Below are 25,040 nucleotides of genomic sequence, written 5' to 3'. Positions count from 1 at the left end.
TACATTAGAAAGAGAAGTTAATATGCTACACAGTCTATCTAAACTTATTTTAAAAAACGAAATAAAAAAAAAATTAGCAAACCTCAAGCCTCAAGACATTAGAATTGCCAGTCATTTCATAAACCAACCTCACAAAGGAGCAATTAAACTACACGAGTGAGAGAAACTTTCAGGAGGAAATATCATTAGGTATCAAAATCACATGGAGTTTTACATATTACCCAGTCGAGAAAATTAACTAACACATATTATCATTCTGAACAAAAGTCTGAATATTCTCGATTGCAGCAAAGTTGCTAGCTACGAAAGTAAAGAACTAAAAGGAGCTTTCCTAATTTCTATAGTACAAACTTATTTCTCCTCTACTACAATTCCAACGCTCACTCAAACCAGAAAGATAATCAGGGAAGAAAAAGATTATTGCGCTAATGCAAAAACTGAAAACCCAGCGGAAAACAAACCCTTTCTCTTACCCACCCATCAACTCCCACTACCAATTACCCCCCAATATGGGGAGGAAACGGTTGGACACAATTAAATGGTAACTTCGCAGAAGTCACCAAAGTAACCAGTCCCTACGAGGCCAAGAAATGCACGCGCTCACCATCGCTAAAGGCTGGGGACCGAGCGCCTCCCGGGTCTCCACGATCGCCCTTGGGAGGCCGCGCCGGCCGTCCGCAGCCTGGCAGAGACGTCCCGGGGGAGGCAGGGGTGCGCTGGGCTGCGGCGGCCGGTCCCGGGCGGCTCGCGGGCCCCTCGCAGGCCAGGCCCGGCAAGCGGGGGCGGGGGCGCCGCGAGAGGGTCCTCGCCCTCCCGCGCGCGCGGGCGCCGCCCGGGACCTCCCCACCTCGCCGCCCCACGGGCCCCGGCGGCTGCGAGCGGACGGGGGCTGCGGCGGAAGTGGGGGCTCCGAGGCGCGGCCTAAGCTCGCCTTCCCGGACCTAGCCGGGCCTCACCTGCTTGAGTCGGGAAACGAGCACAGTCTTGACTCCGGTGATGTCCAGGTTCCGCCGTTTCAGCTCGGACTTGAGATCGATGACCCGCAGATCGGTGATCTTTTTACCTTCCGCCTGACCTGAGGCGGCCGAGGCTGCCACAGCACCGGTAGCGGCAGCCATTTTAGAAGAACAGCGCGCTGCCTAGGCAGCGAGTGATCTGCAGGGCGGCGGCAGCAGCTCCAACTTCAACTCAGGCCTCGCCGGCCGCCGGCGCCGCACAGCGCTGCGCACAATGAGCCACTAGCCCCGCCCCCTGTCCGCCACCCCGGCGCAACCTGCAGCCTCAACCAGCACCCGGATGAGGGGCGCGCGTGCGCACTGGCGGGAGGCGGGGGATGGCGCCCAGCGCGCGCTGCGGAGCCGGACGCTATCACCTGGGCGGTGCGACCACCCCCCCGCCTTGCGTGGACTGGCAGGTCAGGCGCGTTCAACGGCACCAACGTCCGCCGTGCCGCGGTTCCCCACCGCTTCGTTAGCCATTTTCTGGAAGTGTCTCGAGTCTTGAGCAACAGCAGTGCGCTGGGCACTCTCGGCATAGATAGTGCGCGCGTCACTCAACGCAAACCAAGGGGCGTGTGCGCGTCCTAAACCTCTTCCAGGGAAATACTTTATCGGTTCTGCTGAATAATCGAAAAACTGTGGCCACTGTGCACGAACTAACTAGGTTCCCCGAGTTCTGTTGGAAGGCCGGAAAGAAACGCTGGGGCGGTTAATATAAAGAGTATAAAGGGTTATAAGAATATAATAGGGCTGGCCTGTGTGACAAGTCCCACTAGCTGTCTCGGGAAAACATGCCTTTGCTCAAGAGAATTAGTCTATTCTAGGGCTGCCCATCTCACTGAAAAAGCAGGACAACTTCCCTTCTGCACTGGCCTCAGTTTGCCATCCTCTCCGGGGGTCCTGATGGCTCAACACAAAATTGATTACTAAATGAGGAATTTAGTTTGTAAGTACTTGTTACCGTTCTCATACACTGTGTTCACTGTTTTGTCCCCCTCAAAATTTAGGATTCCAAGAACAATGACAATCCTCTTCGGCGGGACTAGCCTGTACAAGTGAGTAACTTTAGGCACTATTATTAATCATCAAAGCATAAGCATTTATGGAATAAAACTATTCTATAAATTCCATGAATAGATGATGACACACAACGCTGGCATTTCCTAGTTTTAAAGTTGATGAGGTCTGTGTCACTTTAGGTTGCTTTTCTCATTAACTAATTAGAGCAAAAAGAGAAAAACTGGATATTATAAAATAATACGCGCCAGTTAGGTAGTTTTTTTTATGGTTTATAATGCACTTTGACATGCAATAATCCCTTAATTTTTCTGCATTCTCTGAGGTAAATCTCTGCAAGCCTTAGAGAGATTAAATGGCTTGTCCGTGTTCACATAGCTGGTATGTGGCCGAACTGGTGCTCTTAGTTGCCCCTCACCAGCTCCTTAGTTGTGGCATGTGAACTCTTAGTTGCAGCATGCATGTGGGACCTAGTTCCCTGGCCAGGGATGGAACCCAGGCCCCCTGCATTAGGGGCAGAGTCTCCCAAACCCACCTCTGTCTCTATTACAAGTTGATTCATAGTCATAGAATATTAGAACTCAAAGGATCTTTAGAAATCTTCTGGCTCATTCCTCTCTCTCTCTCTCTCTCTCTCTCTCTCTCTCTTTTTCTCTCTCTTTAATAGATGAAGATTTTAAGATTTTTACCTAGGCACCCCACAATTAATTACTGACCAAATTGGCACTAAACCTAAGTTCTCATGCCAGTGTCTTTTCCACCCTGCTCCCACCTTCTGTGGACACTTGTAAAGAGGGGTTATATTAACCCAAAGCTAATGTTATATGTAAAATGAATGAGTTTTTGTCTTTAAAAAAAATCTTATAATGGAGTTATCTTACAATGGAGACCTGTACCTTCTGATCTGATGCACTGGAGGATACATCACCTGCCAAATTGCCAAGAATGTTTAACCTAAATCTCATCATGAGAAAACAATCAGACAAATCTGATTGTAGGACATTGCACAAAATAACTGCTCTGGGGACTTCCCTGGTGGTGCAGTGGTTAAGACTCTGTGCTCCCAATGCAGGGGACCCGGGTTCCATCCCTGGCCAGGGAACTAGATCCCACATGCATGCCGCAACTAAGAGTTCACATGCCACAACTAAGGAGCTGGTGAGGGGCAACTAAGACCTGGTGCCACCAAATAAATAAATAAAAGTAATACCTAAAACAACAACAACAACAACAAAAACCTGCTCTGGACTCTTAAACAAAGCAGTGCAGGTGTCTGTTGGTATCAGTGCAGGATTGGTTCCAGCAACCCCTCAGATACCAAAATCTGCAGTTGCTCAAGTCCCTTATATAAAACAGGTAGCATTTGCATATTACCTATGTACATCCTCCTGCATATTTAAAATCATCTCTAGATTACTTATAATACCAAATACAATGTAAATGCTATGTAAATAATTGTAAACACGATGCAAGCGCTATGTAAACAGTCACCAGTACGTGGCAAATTCAAGTTTTGCTTTTTGGAAATTTCTGGAATTGGGGGGAATATTTTTGATCCACAGTTGGTTGAATCCGTGGATGGTTGAATGCATGGCTATGGAGGTTCCAACTATATCATGAAAGTAAAAGTAGTAGAGCAGTTCTACAATACAGATACATGATAACTAAGCTTTATGTGTGAATGTTGTTTGGAACCTGGATCAAAGAATGAAAAAGCGGCTTAAATGGACAATTGGGAAATTTGAGGCAATTGGGAAATGTGGCTTTGTATTAGATTGTGTTATGGTACCAATGTTAAATATCTGGAGTGTTATAGCATGGTTATGTAGAATGTCCTCGTTCTTAGGAGATATTTGCTGAGGTTCTTGAAGTGAAGTGTCATTCTGTCTGCAATATACTTTCAAATGGGAAAGAAAGGCAGAGAGCCCAGCATGAGAAAGAGAAAGAGATGTGGCAATAAGTTAAAATAAAATAAGTGTGGCAAGATGTTAATAATTGGGGAGACAAATGTGACAAAATTAGGCAAAATTAACAATTAGGAAATCTAGATGAAAGACATAAGGTTGTTCACTGTATACAGTTTAAATTTTTTATAGGTTTGAAGTTATTCAAATTAAGTTGGGGGAAAATCCACACATAAATCTAATTTTTTGTAATAGAGAAAAAATAAAATGGACACACTATATTTTTTCACTTTTAATGTGTAGGATATTTAATTTTGTCATTTAACCTATGATTCTTGTTTTTTTGAATTATCTAAATAATCTACCTTTAAATGAATTTTTTTTGTACACTATTTTTTTCCTGTTTTCATCTTTTAGTGAAATATATTTAGATGAAGAAACATGATGCACTTATTTCTACATCAAGAACACTCCTAGAAAATTGACAACTTAAAAAAAAGTTTATTGGAGTATAGTTGATTTACAATGTTGTGTTAGTTTCAGGTGTACAGCAAAGTGAATCTGTTATACATATACATGTATCCACTGATAACTTATATTTTATGTATAAAGCCTCTTGCCATTTACTGAGTACTTCTGCACTCATTATTTTATTGTTTTTCAAATGTTAACATCAACTTTATTCATGTTCATCCAAAACAAGAAAGGTTCAAAATGACTTTCAAAATAGGAAAGTATGCAACCAATCTGTGCTACAACCACATGATGAGATACTATTTAATAATAACAAAAAATAACTTTCAAGCCACCTAAGACACAGAGTAAAGAAGCCACTCTGAATAAGTTTTCATATTATGTGATCTGATTTATATTACATTCTGAAAAGGACAAAATTATACAGACGTTAAAAAGATCAGGGTTGACAGGGTTCCATGGGGGTCCAGGGTGCTGAATAGGTGGTGAATCTATGATAACTTTTTTTTTAACATCTTTATTTGTATTGGAGTATAATTGCTTTACAATGTTGTCTTAGTTTCTGGTGTATGACGAAGTGAATCAGCTATACGTATATATATATCCCCATATACCCTCCCTCTTGCGTCTCCCTCCCACCCTCCCTATCCCACCCCTGTAGGTGGTCACAAAGCACTGAGCGGATCTCCCTGTGCTATGCAGCTGCTTCCCACTAGTTAGCTGTTTTACATTTGGTAGTGTATATATGTCAATGCTGCTCTCTCACTTCGTCCCAGCTTACCCTTCCCCCTCCCCACATCCTCAAGTCCATTCTCTGTGTCTGCATCTTTATTCCTGTCCTCACCCTAGGTTCATCAGAACCTTTTTTTTTTTTTACATTCCATATATCCATATATATGTGTAAGCATACGGTATTTGTTTTTTTCTTTCTGATTTACTTCACTCTGTATGACAGACTCTAGGTCCATCCACCTCACTACAAATAACTCAATTTCGTTTCTTTTTATGTCTGAGTAATATTCCATTGTATATATGTGCCACATCTTCTTTATCCATTCATCTGTTGATGGACACTTAGATTGCTTCCATGTCCTGGCTATTGTAAACAGAGCTGCAATGAACATTGTGGTACATGACTCCTTTTGAATTATGGTTTTCTCAGCGTATATGCCCAGTAGTGGGATTGCTGAGTCATATGGTAGTTCTATCTTTAGTTTTTTAAGGAACCACCGTACCGTTCTCCATAGTGGCTGTATCAATTTACATTCCCACCAACAGTGCGAGAGGGTTCCCTTTTCTCCACACCCTCTCCAGCATTTATTGTTTGTAGATTTTTTGATGATGACTATTCTGACTGGTGTGAGATGATACCTCATTGTAGTTTTGATTTGCATTTCTCTAATGATTAGTGATGTTGAGCATCCTTTCATGTGTTTGTTGGCCATCTGTATATCTTCTTTGGAGAAATGTCTATTTAGGTCTTCTGCCCATACTTGGATTGGGTTGTTTGTTATTTTGATATTGAGCTGCATGAGCTGCCCTTTGTCAGTTGCTTCATTTGCAAATATTTTCTCCCATTCTGAGGGCTGTCTTTTCGTCTTCTTTATGGTTTCCTTGCTGTGCAAAAGCTTTTAAGTTTCATTAGGTCCCATTTGTTTATTTTTGTTTTTATTTCCGTTTCTCTAGGAGGTGGGCCAAAAAGGATCTTGCTGTGATTTATGGCATAGAGTGTTCTGCCTATTTTTCCTCTAAGTATTTTATAGTGTCTGGCCTTACATTTAGGTCTTTAATCCATTTTGAGTTTATTTTTGTGTATAGTGTTAGGGTGTGTTCTAACGTCATTCCTTTACATGTAGCTGTCCAGTTTTCCCAGTACCACGTATTGGAGAGGCTGTCTTTTCTCCATTGTATATTCTTGCCTCATTTATCAAAGATAAGGTGACCATATGTGCATGGGTTTATCTCTGGGCTTTCTATCCTGTTCCATTGATCTATATTTCTGTTTTTGTGCCAGTACCATACTGTCTTGATTACTGTAGCTTTGTAATATAGTCTGAAGTCTGGGGGCCTGATTCCTCCAGCTCCTTTTTTCATTCTCAAGATTGATTTGGCTGTTCAAGGTCTTTTGTGTTTCCATACAAATCATGAAATTTTTTGTTCTAGCTCTGTGAAAAATGCCATTGGTAGTTTGATAGAGACTGCATTGAATCTGTAGATTGCTTTGGGTAGTATAGTCATTTTCACAATGTTGATTCTTCCAATCCAAGAACATGGTATATCTCTCCATCTGTTTGTATCGTCTTTAATTTCTTTCATCAGTGTCTTATAGTTTTCTGCATACAGGTCTTTTTTTGCCTTAGGTAGGTTTATTCCTAGGTATTTTATTCTTTTTGTTGCAATGGTAAATGGGAGTGTTTCCTTAATTTTTCTTTCAGATTTTTCATCATTAGTGTATAGGAATGCAAGAGATTTCTGTGCATTAATTCTGTATCCTGCTACTTTACCAAATTCATCAATTACCTCTAGTAGTTCTCTGGTAGCACCTTTAGTATTTTCTATGTATAGTATCATGTCATCTGCAAACAGTGACAGCTTTACTTCTTCTTTTACAATTTGGATTCCTTTTATTTCTTTTTCTTCTCTGATGGCTGTGGCTAAAACTTCCAAAACTATGTTGAATAATAGTGGTGAGAGTGGGCAACCTTGTCTTGTTCCTGACCTTAGAGAAAATGGCTTGAGATTTTCACCACTGAGAACGATGTTGGCTGTGAGTTTGTCATATATGGCCTTTATTATGTTGAAGTAAGTTCCCTCTAGGCTTACATTCTGGAAAGTTTTTATCATAAATGGGTGTTGAATTTTGTTGAAATCTTTTTCTGCCTCTATTGAGATGATCATATGGTTTTTATCCTTGAATTTGTTAATATGGTGTATCACATTGATTGATTTGCGTATATTGAAGAATCCTTGCATTCCTGGGATAAACCCCACTTGATCATGGTGTATGATCCTTAATGTGCTGTTGGATTCTATTTGCTAGTATTTGTTGAGGATTTTTGCAACTATGTTCATCAGTGATATTGGCCTGTAGTTTTCTCTTTTTGTGACATCTTTGTCTGGTTTTGGTATCAGGGTGATGGTGGCCTTGTAGAATGAGTTTGGGAGTGTTCCTCCCTCTGCTATATTTTGGAAGAGTTTGAGAAGTATAGGTGTTAGCTCTTCTCTAAAAGTTTGATAGAGTTCGCCTGTGAAGCCATTTGGTCCTGGGCTTTTGTTTGTTGGAAGATTTTTTTTTTTTTTTTTTTTGTGGTACGCAGGCCTCTCACTGCTATGGCCTCTCCCATGGCAGAGCACAGGCTCCGGACACGCAGGCTCAGCGGCCATGGCTCACGGGCCCAGCCATTCCGTGGCATGTGGGATCTTCCCGGACCGGGGCATGAACCCGTGTCCCCTGCATCAGCAGGCGGACTCTCAACCACTGTGCCAGCAGGGAAGCCCCTGTGTTTCCTTATTTATTTTCATTTTGGATGATCTGTCCATTGGTAAAGTGGGGTGTTAAAGTCACCTACAATTACTGTGTTACTGTTGATTTCCCCTTTTATGGCTGTTAGCATTTGCCTTATGTATTGAGGTGCTCCTATGTTGGGTGCATAAATATTTACAACTGTTATATCTTCTTCTTGGATTGATCCCTGATCGTTATGTAGTGTCCTTCTTTGTCTCTTGTAATAGTCTTTATTTTAAAGTCTGTCTTGTCTGATATGAGAATTGCTACTCCAGCTTTCTTTTGATTGCCATTTGCATGGAATATCTTTTTCCATCCCCTCACTTTCAGTCTGTATGTGTCCCTAGGTCTGAATTGGGTCTCTCTTTTTTTTTTTTTTTTGCGGTACGCGGGCCTCTCACTGTTGTGGCCTCTCCTGTTGTGGAGCACAGGCTCCGGACACACAGGCTCAGCGGCCATGGCTCACGGGCCCAGCCGCTCCGCAGCACGTGCGATCTTCCTGGACTGGGGCACCCACCTGTGTCCCCTGCATTGGCAGGCGGACTCTCAACCACTGTGCTACCAGGGAAGCCCTGAATTGGGTCTTTTGTAGACAGCATATATATGGGTCTTATTTTTGCATCCATTCAGCCAGTCTATGTCTTTGGGTTGGAGCATTTAATCCATTTACATTTAAGGTAATTATCAATATGTATGTTCCTATTACCATATTCTTAATTGTTTTGGGTTTGTTTTTGTAGGTCTTTTCCTTCTCTTGTGTTTCTTGCCTAGAAAAGTTCCTTTAGCGTTCGTTGTAAATCTCGTGTGGTGGTGCTGAATTCTCTCAGCTTTTGCTTGTCTGTAAAGGTTTTAATTTCTCCGTCAAATCTGAATGAGATCCTTGTTGGGTAGAGTAATGTTGGTTGTAGGTTTTTCCCTTTCATCACTTTAACTATGTCCTGCCACTCTCTTCTGGCTTGCAGAGTTTCTGCTGAAAGATCAGCTGTTAACCTTATGGGGATTCTCTTGTATGTTATTTGTTGCTTTTCCCTTGCTGCTTTTAATATGTTTTCTTTGTATTTAATTTTTGATAGTTTGATTAATATATGTCTTGGTGTGTTTCTCCTTGGATTTATCCTGTTTGGGGCTTGCTGTGCTTCCTGGACTTGACTGACTATTTCCTTTCCCATGTTAGAGGAGTTTTCAACTCTAATCTCTTCAAATATTTTCTCAGACCCTTTCTTTTTCTCTTCTTCTTCTGGGACCCCTATAATTCGAATGTTGGTGCATTTAATGTTGTCCCAGAGGTCTCGGAGACTGTCCTCTATTCTTTTCACTCTTTTTTCTTTATTCTGCTCTGCAGTAGTTATTTCCACTATTTTATCTTCCAGGTCACTTATTTGTTCTTCTGCCTCAGTTTTTCTGCTATTGTTTCCTTCTAGAGAATTTTTAATTTCATTTATTGTTGTTGTTCATCACTGTTTGTTTGCTCTTTAGTTCTTCTAAGTCCTTGTTAAACATTTCTTGTATTTTCTCCATTCTATCCAAGATTTTGGATCATCTCTACTATCATTACTATGAATTCTTTTTCAGGTAGACTGCCTATTTCCTCTCCATTTGTTTGGTCTAGTGGGTTTTTACCTTACGGCTTCATCTGCTGCATATTTCTGTGTCTTCTCATTTTGTTTAACTTACTGTGTTTGGGGTCTCCTTTTCACAGGCTGCAGGTTCATAGTTCCCATTGTTTTTGGTGTCTGTCCCCAATAGGTGAGGTTGGTTCAGTGTCTTGTGTAGGCTTCCTGGTGGAGGGGACTGGTGCCTGTGTTCTGGTGGATGGGACTGGATCTTGTCTTTCTGGTGGGCAGGGCCACCTCCGGTAGTGTGTTTTGGGGTGACTGTGAACTCAGAATGATTTTAGGCAACCTCTCTGCTAATGGGTGGGGTTGTGTTCCTGTCTTGCTAGTTATTTGCCATGGGACGTCCAGCACTGGAGCTTGCTGGCCCTTGGGTGGAGCTGGGTCTTAGCGTGAGACAGCGTGAGACGGCGTGAGATGGCGATCTCTGGGAGAGCTCTCGCTGATTGATATTATGTGGGCCTGGGAGGTCTCTGTTGGTCCAATGTCCTAAACTCGGCTCTCCAACTTCAGAGGCTCAGGCCTGACACCAGGCCGGGGCACCAAGACCTTGGGGTCCTGGTTCCAACATGACTTGGAAAGCGGGTCCCCAGCTCATTTTCCTGGAAGGTCCCAATATTGAGTATTTAGTGTATTCACATCCCACTCAAAGGATCTCCATTTTCTCCGAGTTTGTGCTGGGATTTCTCCCCAGAAACATCCTTGAATCTCCCCGCTCAGCGCTCAGCTGGCTGAGGAAGCTTCTTACTCACAACGGTTGGTCCCAAGCCTCTGCAGTCGCTCCCTTAGACACGGAACTCATTATGTTAATTTGTTTTTTATAAAAGCTCATCATTAAACAAATATCTATGGAATATTTACTACCTGCCAGGCATGCCAAGCTCTAGGAAGAAAATGATTACCTCATCTATATTGTTCACCATTTTGTGGGCTCCTAACACAGTGTAGAAACTCAATAAATACCGATTGCTTGAAGGAAAACAGACTGGCCTGCACTTGTGAGGCAAACTAAGACACAATCAATCTTAAAAGCACATGTAAAATTGCAAATGTAGCTAGGGGAATGAAGGAGAAATACACAGTGCTCTGAGAACCAATAATAGAAACGTTTAACCCTTATAGGGATAGATAGAATGATCCTTATTTTAGGAAAGAGAAACCTGAGGTTCAAGAATGTCAATAAGTAGTCCAAGATCATAGAGTTAGTAAATGGAAGATCTAGGAGGATTCCAAACCTACTGCATTTTTAAAAATGTAACATCTTGTTTTCCATCAAAGTTTATTTGCATTCCCCAAAAGAGCTTTCTTCCTTTGTCCTAAAGCTAGGTCCCAATTTATACCATTCACTCCATTTTTCTGGAGACACCTTAGTCTCTTCTTACCATCTTCATGCCCAACTTCTTTGTTCTTTACTCTTACTTTCAGGTAGGCTTTGAAATCTTTTATATCTTGAAATACCCTTGCTTGACCTCCATATTTACTGTTGGCAATAGTTCCATTATTGTATCCTTCTCCTAATGGAAAAGTGTATAGCTTCTGGTAATGACAGAGGAAGTAAATTAGATACGTCCTCCCTCTGAAGATAACAGAATGCTTGACCAAATACATAGTTCAAATCTTCTATGTACTTACTGATTTTCTTTCTGCTTGTTATATTGTTTACCGAGAGAGGTGGGTTAAAAATTTCCCACCAAGAATGTGGATTTGTTGATTTTCTTTGTAGAACTGTCAAATGTTAATTTATATATTTTAAGGCTTTGTTATTAGGTGCATACAAAAGTACAGTTGTTATATCTTCGTCATTATTAAATGAGCCTTTCATCTTTAGTGGGTTTTTCTCCCTTTAATACTATACCACCTTTCTCTTGGTGAGTGTTTACAAAGTTTTGCCTTCAGCCTTTTTTGTGTGTTCCTTAAATGTGCTTTTCTAACTAGCATATGATTGGTTTTGGTTTTGGTTTTGTTTTAATCGAGGCTGACAATCATCTCTTTTACCTGAAATATTTAAAGCATTAACATTTAATGTAATTACTCTGAGATTTGGATGTTTGTCAGGGTTCTCCAGAGAAATACAACCAATAGGATATATATAGATAGAGACAGAGATAGACATAGACATAGACATAGACATAAACATAGACATAGACATAGACATATATAGACTTGGCTCATATCGTTATGGAGGCTGAGAAGTCCCAAGATCTGCTATCTACAATCTGGACATGCATCTTCATGTCTGTTTTCAAAAAACGTATCCTACTTGGGCTTTGTTGGACTTCTTAAATCTATAGATCAAGAAGATTTCCTGGGCTTCCCTGGTGGCGCAGTGGTTGAGAGTCCGCCTGCCGATGCAGGGGACACGAGTTCGTGCCCCAGTCCGGGAAGGTCCCACATGCCGCGGAGCGGCTGGGCCCGTGAGCCATGGCCGCTGAGCCTGCGCGTCTGGAGCCTGTGCTCCGCAGCGGGAGAGGCCACAACAGTGAGAGGCCCGCGTACGGCAAAAAAAAAAAAAAAAAAGAAGATTTCCTGATTTTACACCCAGGAAAGCCATTGGCATAATTCCAATCCAAGTCCAAACACCTGAGAACCACTGGAGCCAGTGGTGTAAATCCAGGTCCACATGCAGGAGAAGACTGATGTCCCTGCTCAAACAGGCAGGCTTGATATGAGGGTTAGCCCTTAGATTTGTCTCTCCTCAAAGATAATATTAGGAGAATATTATTATGACCTTGGATTAGGAAAAAAATATTTATAATGACACAAAAAGCACTAACTGCAAAGGAAAAGATTGATATATTTGACTACATTAAAATTAAGAATTTTGCTCATCAGAAGATACAATTGGGACTTCCCTGGTGACACAGTGGTTAAGAATCTACCTGCCAATTCAGGAGACACGGGTTCGAGCCCTGGTCTGGGAAGATCCCACATGCCACAGGGCAAATAAGCCCATGTGCCACTACTGAGCCTATGCTCCGCAGCCCAGGAACCACAACTACTGAGCCTGCGTGCGACAACTACTGAAGCCCACGTGCTTAGAGCCTGTGCTCTGAAACAAGAGAAGTCACTGCGATGAGAAGCCCGCACACTGCAACAACCCCACTCGCCACAGTAGAGAAAGCCCACGTGCAGCAACGAAGACCCAACACAACCATAAATAAATAAATAAATAAATTTATTTATTAAAAAAAACAGAAGATACAGTTAAGAGAGTTACAAAAATAATAAAGTTCCCGTATACACTTCATCCAGTTTCTCTAGATGGTTACATCTTATGTAACTATACCACAATATCAGAATCAGGAAATTGATATTGGTACAATGCATGTGTATAATTCTACGCCATTTTGTCATACACAGGTTCATGTAACCACCACTACAATCAAGATGCAGAACTATTCTATTGCCACAAACATCTCCCTAGGGCTGCTACTTTAGTAGGACACTCACTCCTCTCCCCCACCCCCATCAAACCTAATCCCTGGCAACCACTTATCTATTCTTCATTTCTATAATTTATTTGAAGAATGTTACAGAAATAGAATCATTGAAATGGTCTTTTTTTTCTACACAACATAAGTCCCTTGAGATCTAAGATGTTGCATATATCAATAGTTTGTTCCTTTATTCTTTTATATTATTTAGATTTATTTTATTTAGTATTCCATTGTATGGAGGTACCACAGTTTGTTTACTCACTCACTTATTGAAAAAAAACCTTTTGGCCTTTAACTATCACAAATAAGCTGCTTTCTACGCTTATGTAAAGATTTGTGTGTAGATTCCAGTCATTTTCCTGGGACAGATGCCCAGGAGTGTGAATGCTGTGTCAAAAATGAAAAGTTAATATCCCTAATTTAAAAAGAGCATCGAAAACTAGAGGAGGAAAAGGTATGTGGTAAGTATGTTTCATTTTTTAATAAACTGTCACAGTTTTCCGGTGTGGCTGTACCATTTCATATTCCCACTAGCAATTTATGAGACAGCCAGCTCTTCCACATTCTTGCCAGTATTTGGTATTGTCACTTAAAAAATGTTAGCTGTTTTAATAGGTAGTAGTAATGTCTCATCAGAATTGGGGGTTTTTAATAACCAAAGTGAATCCATTTCTAACACCAGGATGAATTCCAAATGGATTAGATATTTATTTTTTATATAAATATATTTATTTATTTATTTTATTTTTGGATGCGTTGTGTCTTCGTTGCTGTGAATGGGCTTTCTCTAATTGTGGCAAGTGGGGACTACTCTTCATTGCAGTGTGCGGGCTTCTCATTGCAGTGGTTTCTCTTGTTGTGGAGCACTGGCTCTAGGCGCACGGGCTCGGTAGTTGTGGCACGCGGGGTCTAGAGCGCAGGCTCAGTAGTTGTGGTGCATGGGCTTAGTTGCTCTGAGGCATGTGGGATCTTCCCGAACCAGGGATCGAACCCATGTCCCCTGCACTGGCAGGCAGGTTCTTAACCACTGCGCCACCAGGGAAGTCCCTGGATTAGATATTTAAATATGAGATGAAATCACACTAGTCCTGGAAGCGAGTGTTGGTGAATTCCCAGTTGCTGGCAACCACTGACCTAACTTCTGTCACATTGGTTTGCCTTTTCCAACTTGTCATATGAATGGAATCATATACTATGAAACCTTTTAGTTTTGGCTTATTTTACATAGCTTAATGCTGTTGAGCTCCATCTATGTTCTTGCATGTACTTCCTTCTGTTTAATGGCTGAGCAGGATTCTATTATGTGGTTGTACCATAATTTGTTTATCCATGCACCAATTGATGGGAATTTGAGTTGTTTTGAATATTATGAATAAAGCTGCTGCTATAAACATTCACACACAGGTATTTGTATAGACATATGTTTTCATTTTCCTTGAGTAGGTACCTAGAAATAGGTAATATGGTGATTGTATATTTAACTTCTGGAGAAACCACCAAACTGTTTTCCAGGTATGCCATTTTCCATCCCCACCAGCAATATCTGAGGGTTTCAGTTGCTCTAAATTCTTATAAGCACTTAATATGCTCAGTCTTTTTAAATTTTAACCATTCTAGTAGATATGTAGTGTCATTTTATTGTCATTTTAATTTGCATTTCTCTAATGCCTAATAATTTTGCATACATTTTCATGTGCTTATTTGCCATCTGTATATATGGTGAAGTGTCTGTTCAAATCTTTTGCTTATTTTAAAAATTGGGTTCATTGGGACTTCCCTGGTGGTCCAGTAGTTAAGACTCCGTGTTTCCAATGCAAGGGGCTCGGGTTTGATCCCTGGCTGGGGAACTAAGATCCTGCGTGTGGAGCGGCCAAACAAATATAAAAATAAATAAATAAAATTAATAAAAATTGGGTTCATTGTCTTATTTTTTATTATGGTTTAAAGTTTTTTTAATAGTATGCATATAAGTCCTCTTTTATTTTTTTTTAATAATTTATTTATTTTTGGCTGTTTCGGGTCTTGCAGCACACGGGATCTTCATTGTGGCACGCGAGATCTTTTGTTGTGGCGCGCAGGCTCTTCATCGCAGCGCACGGGCTTCTCTCTAGTTGCAACGCTTGGGCTCTGTACTTTGAGGCATGCGGGCTCTCTAGCTGCAGCACGCGGGCTTAGTTGTCCCGCACCATGTGGGATCTTAGTTCCCAGATGAGGGATCGAACCAGAGTCCTGCATTGCAAGGTGGATTCTTTACCACTGGACTACCAGGGAAGTCCCATATAAGTCTTCTTTTATTTATTTATTTATTCATTCATTCATTCATTCATTTAGGCTGCGTTGGGTCTTTGTTGCTGTGCATGGGCTTTCTCTAGTTGTGGCGAGCGGGGGCTACTGTTGGTTGTGGTGTCCAGGCTTCTCATTTCAGTGGCTTCTCTTGTTGCGGAGCACGGGCTCTAGGCCTGCGGGCTCAGTAGTTGTGGCTCATGGGCTTAGTTGCTCCGCGACATGTGAAATCTTCCCAGACCAGGGGTTGAACCCATGTCCCCTACATTGGCAGGCAGATTCTTAACCACTGCGCCAGCAGGTAAGTCCCTAAGTCCTCTTTTAGATATATGACTTTCAGATATTTCCTCTTGTTCTCTAGCTTCTACCATAGTTTTATTAGGAGTATTTTCAAAGAACAGGACTTTTAAACTTTTAGGAAGTCCAGTCTGTCATTATTTTCATGATTAATGCTTTTACATCTAATCTAAAAAATAGTTGCCTAACCAAAGGACACAAAGATTTTACCTGATGTTTTCTTCTGAAAGTACTATAGTTTTAACTCTTAAGCTTCTGATCCATTGTGAGTTAATTTTTGTATATGGTGTGAGATAACAATCAAAGTTCATTTTATTACATTAATTGCCCCATTGAATTACCTTGGCAACATTATGGAAAATCAACTGAACATATATGTTTTGAACTATTACTGAACTCTCTTTGTGTTCCATTGAGCTGTGTATCTATCCTTACAGGATTGCCACATTGTCTTGATTATTGTTACCTTATAATAATAAGGTCCTTTACATCCAAACTGATCTATAGGTTTAACCCAGTTCCAACTAAAATCCCATACATTTTTGGTAGAAATTGGAAAACTGATTCTCAAAGTTATATGGAAATGTAAAGGACCTTGAAGAGCAAAACAATTTTCAAAAAGGGAACAAATTTGGGAACTCACACTATCTAATTTTAAGACTTATTATAATAATTCTTAAAGAGCTATGGGAGGATCTCACTGTGGTATAGGTCTCCTCAGCTCCTTTCTCTTCATGAAACTCACCATGATAATCATTACAGGCATGTTTACTGTCACACGGTGTCCCTTTAATAATATTTCTTTCAGGTCTCAATGTAAGGAAAATTTCTTCTTCTGAGGCATATTACCTTATTGATACTTGTGAATCTTGTAACTGACTGCATTTTCCTATTGCCTTTGGCTGAAAGGAATCTAAAGCTAGGTTTGTGGCTCTTATCTAGAATTTGTCCAGGATTCTCCACTATGTATTTCTGCATAATTACCTCTGGCTAAATTTTCCTATCCTCATTTATTTTTCATTGTTTATCTAAAGTCTCATTCTATTTAGGTTTCTACCCTGATATTACTTGTGTTCACGTTAAGCTCTTGAAAATACTATTAGAGAATAGGATTGGGAATGTTTAAACACGTAAGTAAATATAATAAAATATGGTTCATTTAAAGTAGCACTTATAGCAAGGCATTAGTGAGTATTTCACATTTTAAAAGTCATAGTTTCAAAATTTTAGATTGCATTTCTAAGTTCATTATCTCATTGTTAAGACAGGTTTTGTTGCATAAACCAAAGGTGAAGCAGTGGAAAATATGCTTCCTCCAACAACAAAAATATTTTTAATGTGAAACATCTTGTCCCTGTGTACTGCTTCACACTTCATATTGGCCATGGGCAAGTAATTTAAACTGTCTTAGCTATAATTGTCTCATTTAAAATGTGAATAAAGCTGACTTCACTTAACGATTAGTTCAAGGCAATAGTACCTCTTAGATGAAAAAACCAGAATCGATTATTGCTACTAACTAAATTGATGTGGGATATTGGAAAGCTACTTGATCTCTCTAGGGTTTATTTTTCTCTAGTGGAAAATAGGATGACTCAACTAGATGATCCTTAAGACCCTTTACGACTCTTAATTGAATTATTCAACAAACATTCATACAAACGTGAGTAAAACAAAGGACTTAGACTTTAGAAGGTCACAGTAGAGTTAGAGATTATGGAAAATGACTTATACTCTCTGATTCTCTTTCCGTAAATCTGGCATGACAGCAAATGAAAAGTATTCAATCTCACTAGGGATCATGGAAATATAAACTAAAATTTTGGTGATAATGCCTAGCTGGAAGATTTAGAAATTGAATGAAATAATATACATATTACTGGAATACATATGTTATTTATATGGACTGGAATCACTAACATATAGATGCAGATCCAATTCTATATATGTTGGGTTTGGGTGTTCCTGTGGGACACTCAAGTGGAGATGTAGAATAGGCAGTTGAACATATATATATCTGATGCTCAGAAGAAATATGTAGACAAAGATATAAAATTTTCAAATATCAGCTTATACATGAAGTAGCATATAAAATTACTTAGGGAGAGAGTGACATACAGTGAGAACTAAACGGAAACCCCAGAGACTAAAACTTGAAGGCAGGTTACTTGGCTTTAAATTATGGTAAACTAAATAAATTTTACCTACCTTCTCACTGAATGTAACTTAAAAAGATAGATAAGCTATAAAGTCTTCTTAAAAATCATTAAAAAGGGAACTTCCCTGGTGGCAAAGTGTTTAAGACTCTGTGCTTCCAATGCAGGGGGCCTGGGTTTGATCCCTGGTCAGGGAACTAGATCCAACATACATGCCACAACTAAGAGTCCACGAGCCGCGACTAAAGAGCCCGCCTGCTGCAACTAAGACCCAGCACAACCAAATAAAAAAGTAAATTTAAAAATATCATGAAACATTTAATATTATAGCGAATAATTACAAGGCAAGATATGGGAGAGGTTAGGGGTCCAAAGACATAAGCCATTTAGGAGCACTTTTTTTTTTTTTTTTTAGAATCTAGGGGTAGGACAGGAATAAAGATGCAGATATAGAGAATGGACTTGAGGACACGGGGAGGGGGAAGGGTAAGCTGGGACAAAGTGAGAGATTGGCATGGACTTATATATACTACCAAATGTAAAATAGATAGCTAGTGGGAAGCAGCCACATAGCACAAGGGAGATCAGCTCAGTGCTTTGTGACCACCTAGAGGGGTGGGATAGGGAGGGTAGGAGGGAGCTGCAAAGGGAGGAGATATGGGGATATATGTATATGTATAGCTGATTCACTTTGTCATACAGCAGAAAGTAACACAACATTGTAAAGCAATTATACTCCAATAAAGATGTTAAAAAATAAAATAAAATAGATAACTAGTGGGAAGCAGCTGCATAGCACAGGGAGATCAGCTCGGTGCTTTGTGACCACCTAGAGGGGTGGGATAGGGAGGGTGGGAGGGAGAAGTAAGAGGGAGGAGATATGGGGATATATGTATATGTATAGCTGATTCACTTTGCTATAAAGCAGAAACTAACACACCATTGTAAAGCAATTATACTCCAATAAAGATGTTTTAAAAAAATTGAAGTATAGTTGACACATCACATTACATTAGTTTCAGGAGCACTTTGGTCCTAGGTATGTACACCAATCCTAAGAAGGCAGATGAAAGACTAAGCTGCACTTATGGAAGCCTTGCTGGGCTGAAGGAATGAGGACTGGTAGATGGAGTTCACCAACTTTGTGCTAGGGCCATGACACGTCTATACCCTGGGGGAAAGGATATGGATTGCTGTCTCCCTTCATGTCACGTGGTGATGCAGCAAACCACATCTTGGTCTGGCACTGCTGACCACCTTGAGCATCTGGCCGATACATGCAAAACCCCTTTGTATGGGAACAGATCTAGGATGATGTCTGTAATAAAATTTCAAGCCCAGGATTCTGAATATAATTAAAGATAAAGAGGCACACAAAGAGACAAAAGATGCCATGAATTAGAACCAGCAGGAAAAACAAATAGCGGAAAAAGATTTACAGGGACTCTGGAAATTGGAATTATGAGGTGCAGATAAAAACAAAGCAAAACTAAACTAAACTAAAAAATCAAAACAAAATAAAACAAAACTATGATTATTGCATTCAAGGGATAAAATCAAACTTGAAAATTTTAGCAGGGAGCTGTAAACTATAAAAAAGTGACATAACAGATGTAGGGGGGAGAATGAAATCCAGAAGTGAAAATTTAATACCAAATTTTAAAAATTTTGATTAGTGGGTTAGTCACAGGTGAAGAGCAAATTAGGTGACTCAAATAAATTTCAGAAGAAACTATGCAGAATGAAGCAAGGAGAAATTAAAAAATAGGTAATACAGTATAAAGGGAGAGAGGTATATATCAGATACAGTGAGGAGACCTAACGTGTTCAACTGAAGTCCCAGAAGAAAAAGAGAAAGAATGGATCTGAGGCAATATTTTGAAGAGATGATCATTAATAATCTGATTCAAGAATCCCTACAAAGCCCAATAAAAATAAATCCTTAACTAAACACATAAAAATAAAACTTCAGCACATCAAGACGAGATAAAGGACTTCCCTGGTGGTGCAGTGGTTAAGAATCCGCCTGCCAATGCAGGGGACACGGGTTTGATCCCTGGTTCGGGAAGATTCCCACATGCCACGGAGCCACTAATCCCGTGCACCACAACTACTGAGCCTGCGCTCTAGGTCCCGCGAGCCACAACTACTGAGCCTGCGTGCTCCAGCTACTAAAGCCCACACGCCTAGAGCCCGTGCTCTGCTACAAGAGAAGCCACAGCAACTAGAGAAAGCCCATGCACTGCAACAAAGAGTAGCCCCTGCTCACCGAAACTAGAGAAAACCTGTGCGCAGCAGCAAAGTCCCAAAGCAGCCAAAGGAAAAAAAGAAAAAAGAGAGAGATAAAAATCTTAAAACAGCCACACAAAAAAAAGATGTTAAGTTCGAACAAGCTACAGTTAAACCCAACACTGACATCTCAATGACAAGAGCTTCAGAAGGCAGTGAAATGTTACCTCTAAGGTGCTGTAAGAAAACAACTACCCCTCTAGATATATAATTCAATAAAGAGGGTAAAATTAATACATTTTTGAGAAAAATAAGAGATATTGCCAACAGGAGATAAGCTTTAAAGAATATTCTGTAAGTGGTTCATCATGCAGAAAGAAAATCATCTTGCATGAAAGATCAGATGCAGAAATTGATAGAGACCAAAGAAAATGATAATTATGAGAATAAATCTAAATCACATTGTGAAAGTAGGGGGTGTGGAGAAATAACAGTGTGGCATTTAAATGATATAGAATTACAATACTACATGACAAAAATATCACAAGTGATGTGTGTGCATGTTGGGGGTGTATGTGGTAAATGCTGTTACACCGTTTAGATTCTTCCCCAGGAGGATAATAAAGGTAACAATATTAGGTTTTTAAAAAATTTTATTTATTTATTTATTTATTTTTGGCTGCATTGGGTCTTCGTTGCTGAACGCAGGCTTTCTTTAGTTTTGGCGAGCGGGGGGCTACTCTTCGTTGTGGTGTGTGGGCTTCTCATTGCGGTGGCTTCTCTTGTTGCGGAGCATGGGCTCTAGGTGCGTGGGCTTCAGTAGTTGTGGCACGTGGGCTCAGTAGTTGTGGCTTGCGGGGTTAGTTGCTCTGCAGCACGTGGGATCTGCCTGGACCAGGGATTGAAACCGTGTCCCCTGCATTGGCAGGTGGATTCTTAACCACTGCACCACGAGGGAAGTCCCACAGTATTAGGTTTTATTAAGTAAATACGGTTTAGTTAAGGAATTTCTAAAGTAATCACTAAGAGAGTAAAACAGTGTGACCACAAAGAGATGCCACTTTACACCCACTAGGATGACTATAATAAAAAAGACAGACAATAACAAGTGTTGGCCAGGATATGGAGATACTGGAACCCTCATATTTTGCTAATAGGAATATAAAACTGTGCATCCACTATGGAAAATAGTTTGAGGAAAATGGTTCCTCAAAAAGCTAAGTGTGACGGTGTGACCCAACATTTCCACTCATAGAAATCATACACACCAAAAAGAATAGAAAACAGGGACTCAGACAGAGACTTGTACATGAGTGCTCATAACAGCATTATTCACAGTAGCCAAAAGGTAGAAACAACCTGAGTGTCACTCGAGAGATGAATGAATAAACAATTTTAGAACTTCAGAAATCTTCCTCAGTTTGGGAACTTTCTTATTACTTCTTTCATAATTTCTTCTCTCCATATTCTTTGTTCTCCCTTTCTGGAACTTCTACTGGATATTTTACCTTTAGGATTGGTCCTCTATGACTCTTACCTTTTCTCTCATATTCCTTTCCTTTTTTGTCTTACATCCTGGAATATTTTCTTGCTCTTGTCTTTCAAACTTTCTATTGAAGTTTAATTTCAGAAATCATCATTTTAATTTCCAAGCATTCTTTCTTGCTTTTTTCCTAGTATCCTTTTTCTGTTATAAGGATGCAGTGTCACTTTTTTAAAATTTCTGAGGATATTAGTGGGGTTAAAATATTTTCCCCTTCCCTATGTTAAATTATCTTTACTCTCTGCAGTTTCTTTTAATGTTAGGTTGGTCCCTTTCACATTACAAGTTTTCCTCAAATACCTGGCATATCTTGGTTTTCAATAAATATTTTAAAATTATGTAGTATAAAAACTAAATGTTTTAAAATTATGTAGTATAAGAACTAAATGTGTAAAAGGATGATGTCTACTGCCAGGCAGGTGTTGGCAGGTGGGACCTATTAGTATTCCAATTGAAGTATTGAGTGTGGGCTGTCACACCAGCCGTTCTAGATCTCAACTAGTTCAATCTGTTTGTTTTCTTTTCTTCTCCTTCTTCTTTTTTGTTTTTCCAGAACTCCCTGCCCTTGTTTTTAGCCTAGAACTTCAAATCCTAGATGCTATACATTCTTTATGTGGTGAAGAGAGGCGTGGAGAGGTTTGACCATGACACATACAGACTTACAATTAATCTCTTTTTAATTTCTAAATATTTTTCCTTGGCCTTCCTTGTCTTTGGCCTGAGTCTTTAGCCTCTGGTGTATTCTGCAAAGCGTATCAGCTTCCTAATTGGTACAGCCCCTCTGGTAGTATTTCATGGTGTAGCTTCTTCACTCTGCCTCAGCAGTCACCTGTTCTGTATCTCATTTCAGATATTTGGTGGAATAACTTGCTTGCTTATGACACGCTCCCACTCTCTTGTTGTTTTGGGTTTGTACCATTTTGATTCCTTTGTCATTTGTCGGGTGATGTCGGGCACGATAAGCACACATGACCAGTCTGCTATTCTTCTACTAGAAGGAAATACTTAGTTGAATAATTTTTCAGAGGGTATTTTCTGTATGAAGATTCTCTAAAATGTACAGCTTTGATGCTAGAACTTCAGATGTTCTGAAAATGAACTTAATGTTGAGGTGTTTAAATAATTTTGATTCAGTAGGTGGCACTCTTTCCTAGTTTAACTCAATCCTAAATTAGTGTTTGAAGGGTTCAGGGTAGAAACATTTTATTTATCCTTATAATCCAAATAAATACATTTTCAGAGTTTGGTTATCATCAACTTTGACCAATTTATATTTTCACAACTTAAAATTTTTGAGTTAAATTTCAAAGTAAAGATCTAAAACTAAAATCTCCAATCTTTCCAGATTTCTGAAACAGTAGTGTTAATAGTGACTTATGCTCTATCAAAAGTTAAAAATAATTAAAATCTTATCAGAAGTCCTGAGTACTAATGGCATTCAGATTTAAGTTGTTAAATATTTTTAAAATTTCCTCTTATTACTTAGAGAGTTTCATTTCATTCTCTTTTCTTCTATATCCTTCCTTTTGAATATTCCCCGAGTATATCAGTATTTTAAATGTACTGATATAGTTGTACAATCTATAAACTAAACAAAACACAATCTCTGTTTACAATTCTGTAATCCAAAATCATTGTCAAGATACATGTTAAGCAATTAAATAAATACTAATATAGTTTAGGGAAACATTTAGTGCTTTTGGAAAACTTTACATAATCTATAAATAACAAGCTAGTACATAGAAACATCTTAACTTCCTGTTCTGAATTTGCAAATAATTTACCAGTCTGTAAATCACGCTTGAAACTGTAATATTCACAGCATTCACGTAAATCTTATTAGGTCTGAAGCAAATCATGAAATGTTAGAGCTTTATGGGACTTTGGAGAGTATAAGACTAACTTTTTAATGATCTTAAACTTTTAAAGTTTTGTTTACTGCTTACAGAAGTGAACCCTTTAGAAATTACGGTTTTTAAAAACATTGCAGGGGGGCTTCCCTGGTGGCGCAGTGGTTCAGAGTCCGCCTGCCAATGCAGGGGACGCGGGTTCGTGTCCCGGTCCGGGAAGATCCCACATGCCGTGGAGCAGCTGGGCCCGTGAGCCATGGATGCTGAGCCTGCGCGTCCGGAGCCTGTGCTCCGCAACGGGAGAGGCCACAACAGTGAGAGGCCCGCGTACCGCAAAAAAACAAACAAACAAACAAAAAAAACATTGCAGGGGACTTCCCTGGTGGTGCAGTGGTAAAGAATCCACCTTCCAGTGCAGGGAACCCGGGCTTGATCCCTGGTCAGGGAACTAGGATCCCACATACCACGGGGCAACTAAGCCCGTGCACCACAAGTACGGAGCCTGAGTGCCTCAACTAGAGAGCCCGTGTGCTGCAAACTACAGGCCCCACACGCTCTGGAGCCCATGCGCCACAACTGCAGAAGAGAAAACTGCATGCCACAACTAGAGAGAAGCCCTCACGCCGAAAGGAAAGATCCCGCATGCCTCAGCAAAGATCCCGCGTGCCGCAACTAAGACCCGATGCAGCCAAAAATAAAAATATAAATAAATCAATAAATAATAAACAAAAAATTTTTTAAAAAATTGCAAAAACATTCTAAAAAGAGTTAAAACAACTTATTGTAAAAGTTAATTGGTAAGCCTGTGACCAATTTTGACAAAGTGTATGAAAATACTAGTAATTAACAGACTAAACTATTCTTAGAACAGTTGTCAATCAATCTGGAAACCTCAGTGTGATGCTAGGCTTACATAACCATAGGTGAATGGTGGCTTTCTCTTTTATTTTTCTACAGTTTTATTTTAAAAATATACTTTCACAGGACCACGTGGCCTCAAGCATGCCCAGAATTTGGCCAGATAGCCAGAAATATTTCAGGATACTGGAAGTTTCAAATGCTTGTCTACCAAATTCCAGGCAGACTGTGTGTCTCCTTGTTAGTCCATAATTTTTGTTTTTCAAAAACTGAGCCACACGGATAGTATTAGTGCTTGACAATTCAAATATACCTTGAAGGTTATATTCCAAAGACAATCAGAGAAACTTTAAAAAGTGATATATATTCATGAAAGTTATCCTATCTTTTGATGTTATCATTCCACCAAAGAGCTCCTCAATTTTTCAAAATGATTTCATTGACTTCAAAGCAGTTTAGCAGTAGGAAATAAGTGCTGTGCCTAACGACTCCTCACTTTCTGCTTCTGTTTTTCTCTGTCACTCTCTGTACGTATAATAAAGATTGTAATCTTCAAGCTAAACACAGTCTCTGTTTGCAATCTTATAGTCTGAAATCAAATTATATATATAAAATTTTAATGAGGACCTGCCTTGCCTCAACTAAATCAGCAGTGTTGTGGAATCTATAAAATTTTCCTTTTAGTTTCAAGTTCCAGTGAGACCTTGGTACATCAATAAGAAAGTAAAATGTTGTGAATCACTAAGTGTTCTGACCAGTGCACTTCTTAGATCCTTTTAATTCTTCCCCAAACTTTTCATCTGAGGAAATATTTTAGTAAATATTTTCAACAAGTTCCCCAAATCCCTTCATTGCATCAAATCCCCAATCTTTGTT

General features: G+C 39.8%; 2 protein-coding genes across 11 annotated transcripts in view; one reads left to right on the top strand and one right to left on the bottom strand.

Moving 5' to 3' along the window:
- The window catches only part of SLTM (SAFB like transcription modulator), a 44,226-nt gene extending 42,987 nt beyond the window's left edge, over window positions 1-1,239 (bottom strand). For 5 of the 10 annotated variants that reach the window (XM_030878840.3, XM_030878841.3, XM_030878843.3 and 2 more), the window contains exon 1: window positions 957-1,237. In XM_030878840.3, coding sequence (XP_030734700.1) covers window positions 957-1,118 — 162 coding nt within the window. In that variant the 5' untranslated portion in view covers window positions 1,119-1,237. Of the gene's footprint in view, window positions 1-956 lie in introns of all 10 variants that reach the window. The other 5 variants (XM_070044909.1, XM_070044910.1, XM_030878842.3 and 2 more) reach the window with 4 other exon arrangements.
- Window positions 1,240-1,314: 75 nt separating this feature from the next.
- Window positions 1,315-25,040, top strand: part of RNF111 (ring finger protein 111) — a 111,195-nt gene continuing 87,469 nt past the window's right edge. The window contains exons 1-2 of the mRNA XM_070044913.1: window positions 1,315-1,414; window positions 2,006-2,053. Of these exons, the coding sequence (XP_069901014.1) occupies window positions 2,019-2,053 (35 nt within the window). The 5' untranslated portion in view covers window positions 1,315-1,414; window positions 2,006-2,018. The remainder of the gene's footprint in view (window positions 1,415-2,005; window positions 2,054-25,040) is intronic.

This window comes from Globicephala melas, chromosome 2 (genome assembly GCF_963455315.2).
Source record: "Globicephala melas chromosome 2, mGloMel1.2, whole genome shotgun sequence".
In the NCBI taxonomy this organism is placed as follows: Eukaryota; Metazoa; Chordata; class Mammalia; order Artiodactyla; family Delphinidae; genus Globicephala; species Globicephala melas.
This window is presented reverse-complemented; position numbering and strand designations above follow the sequence as displayed.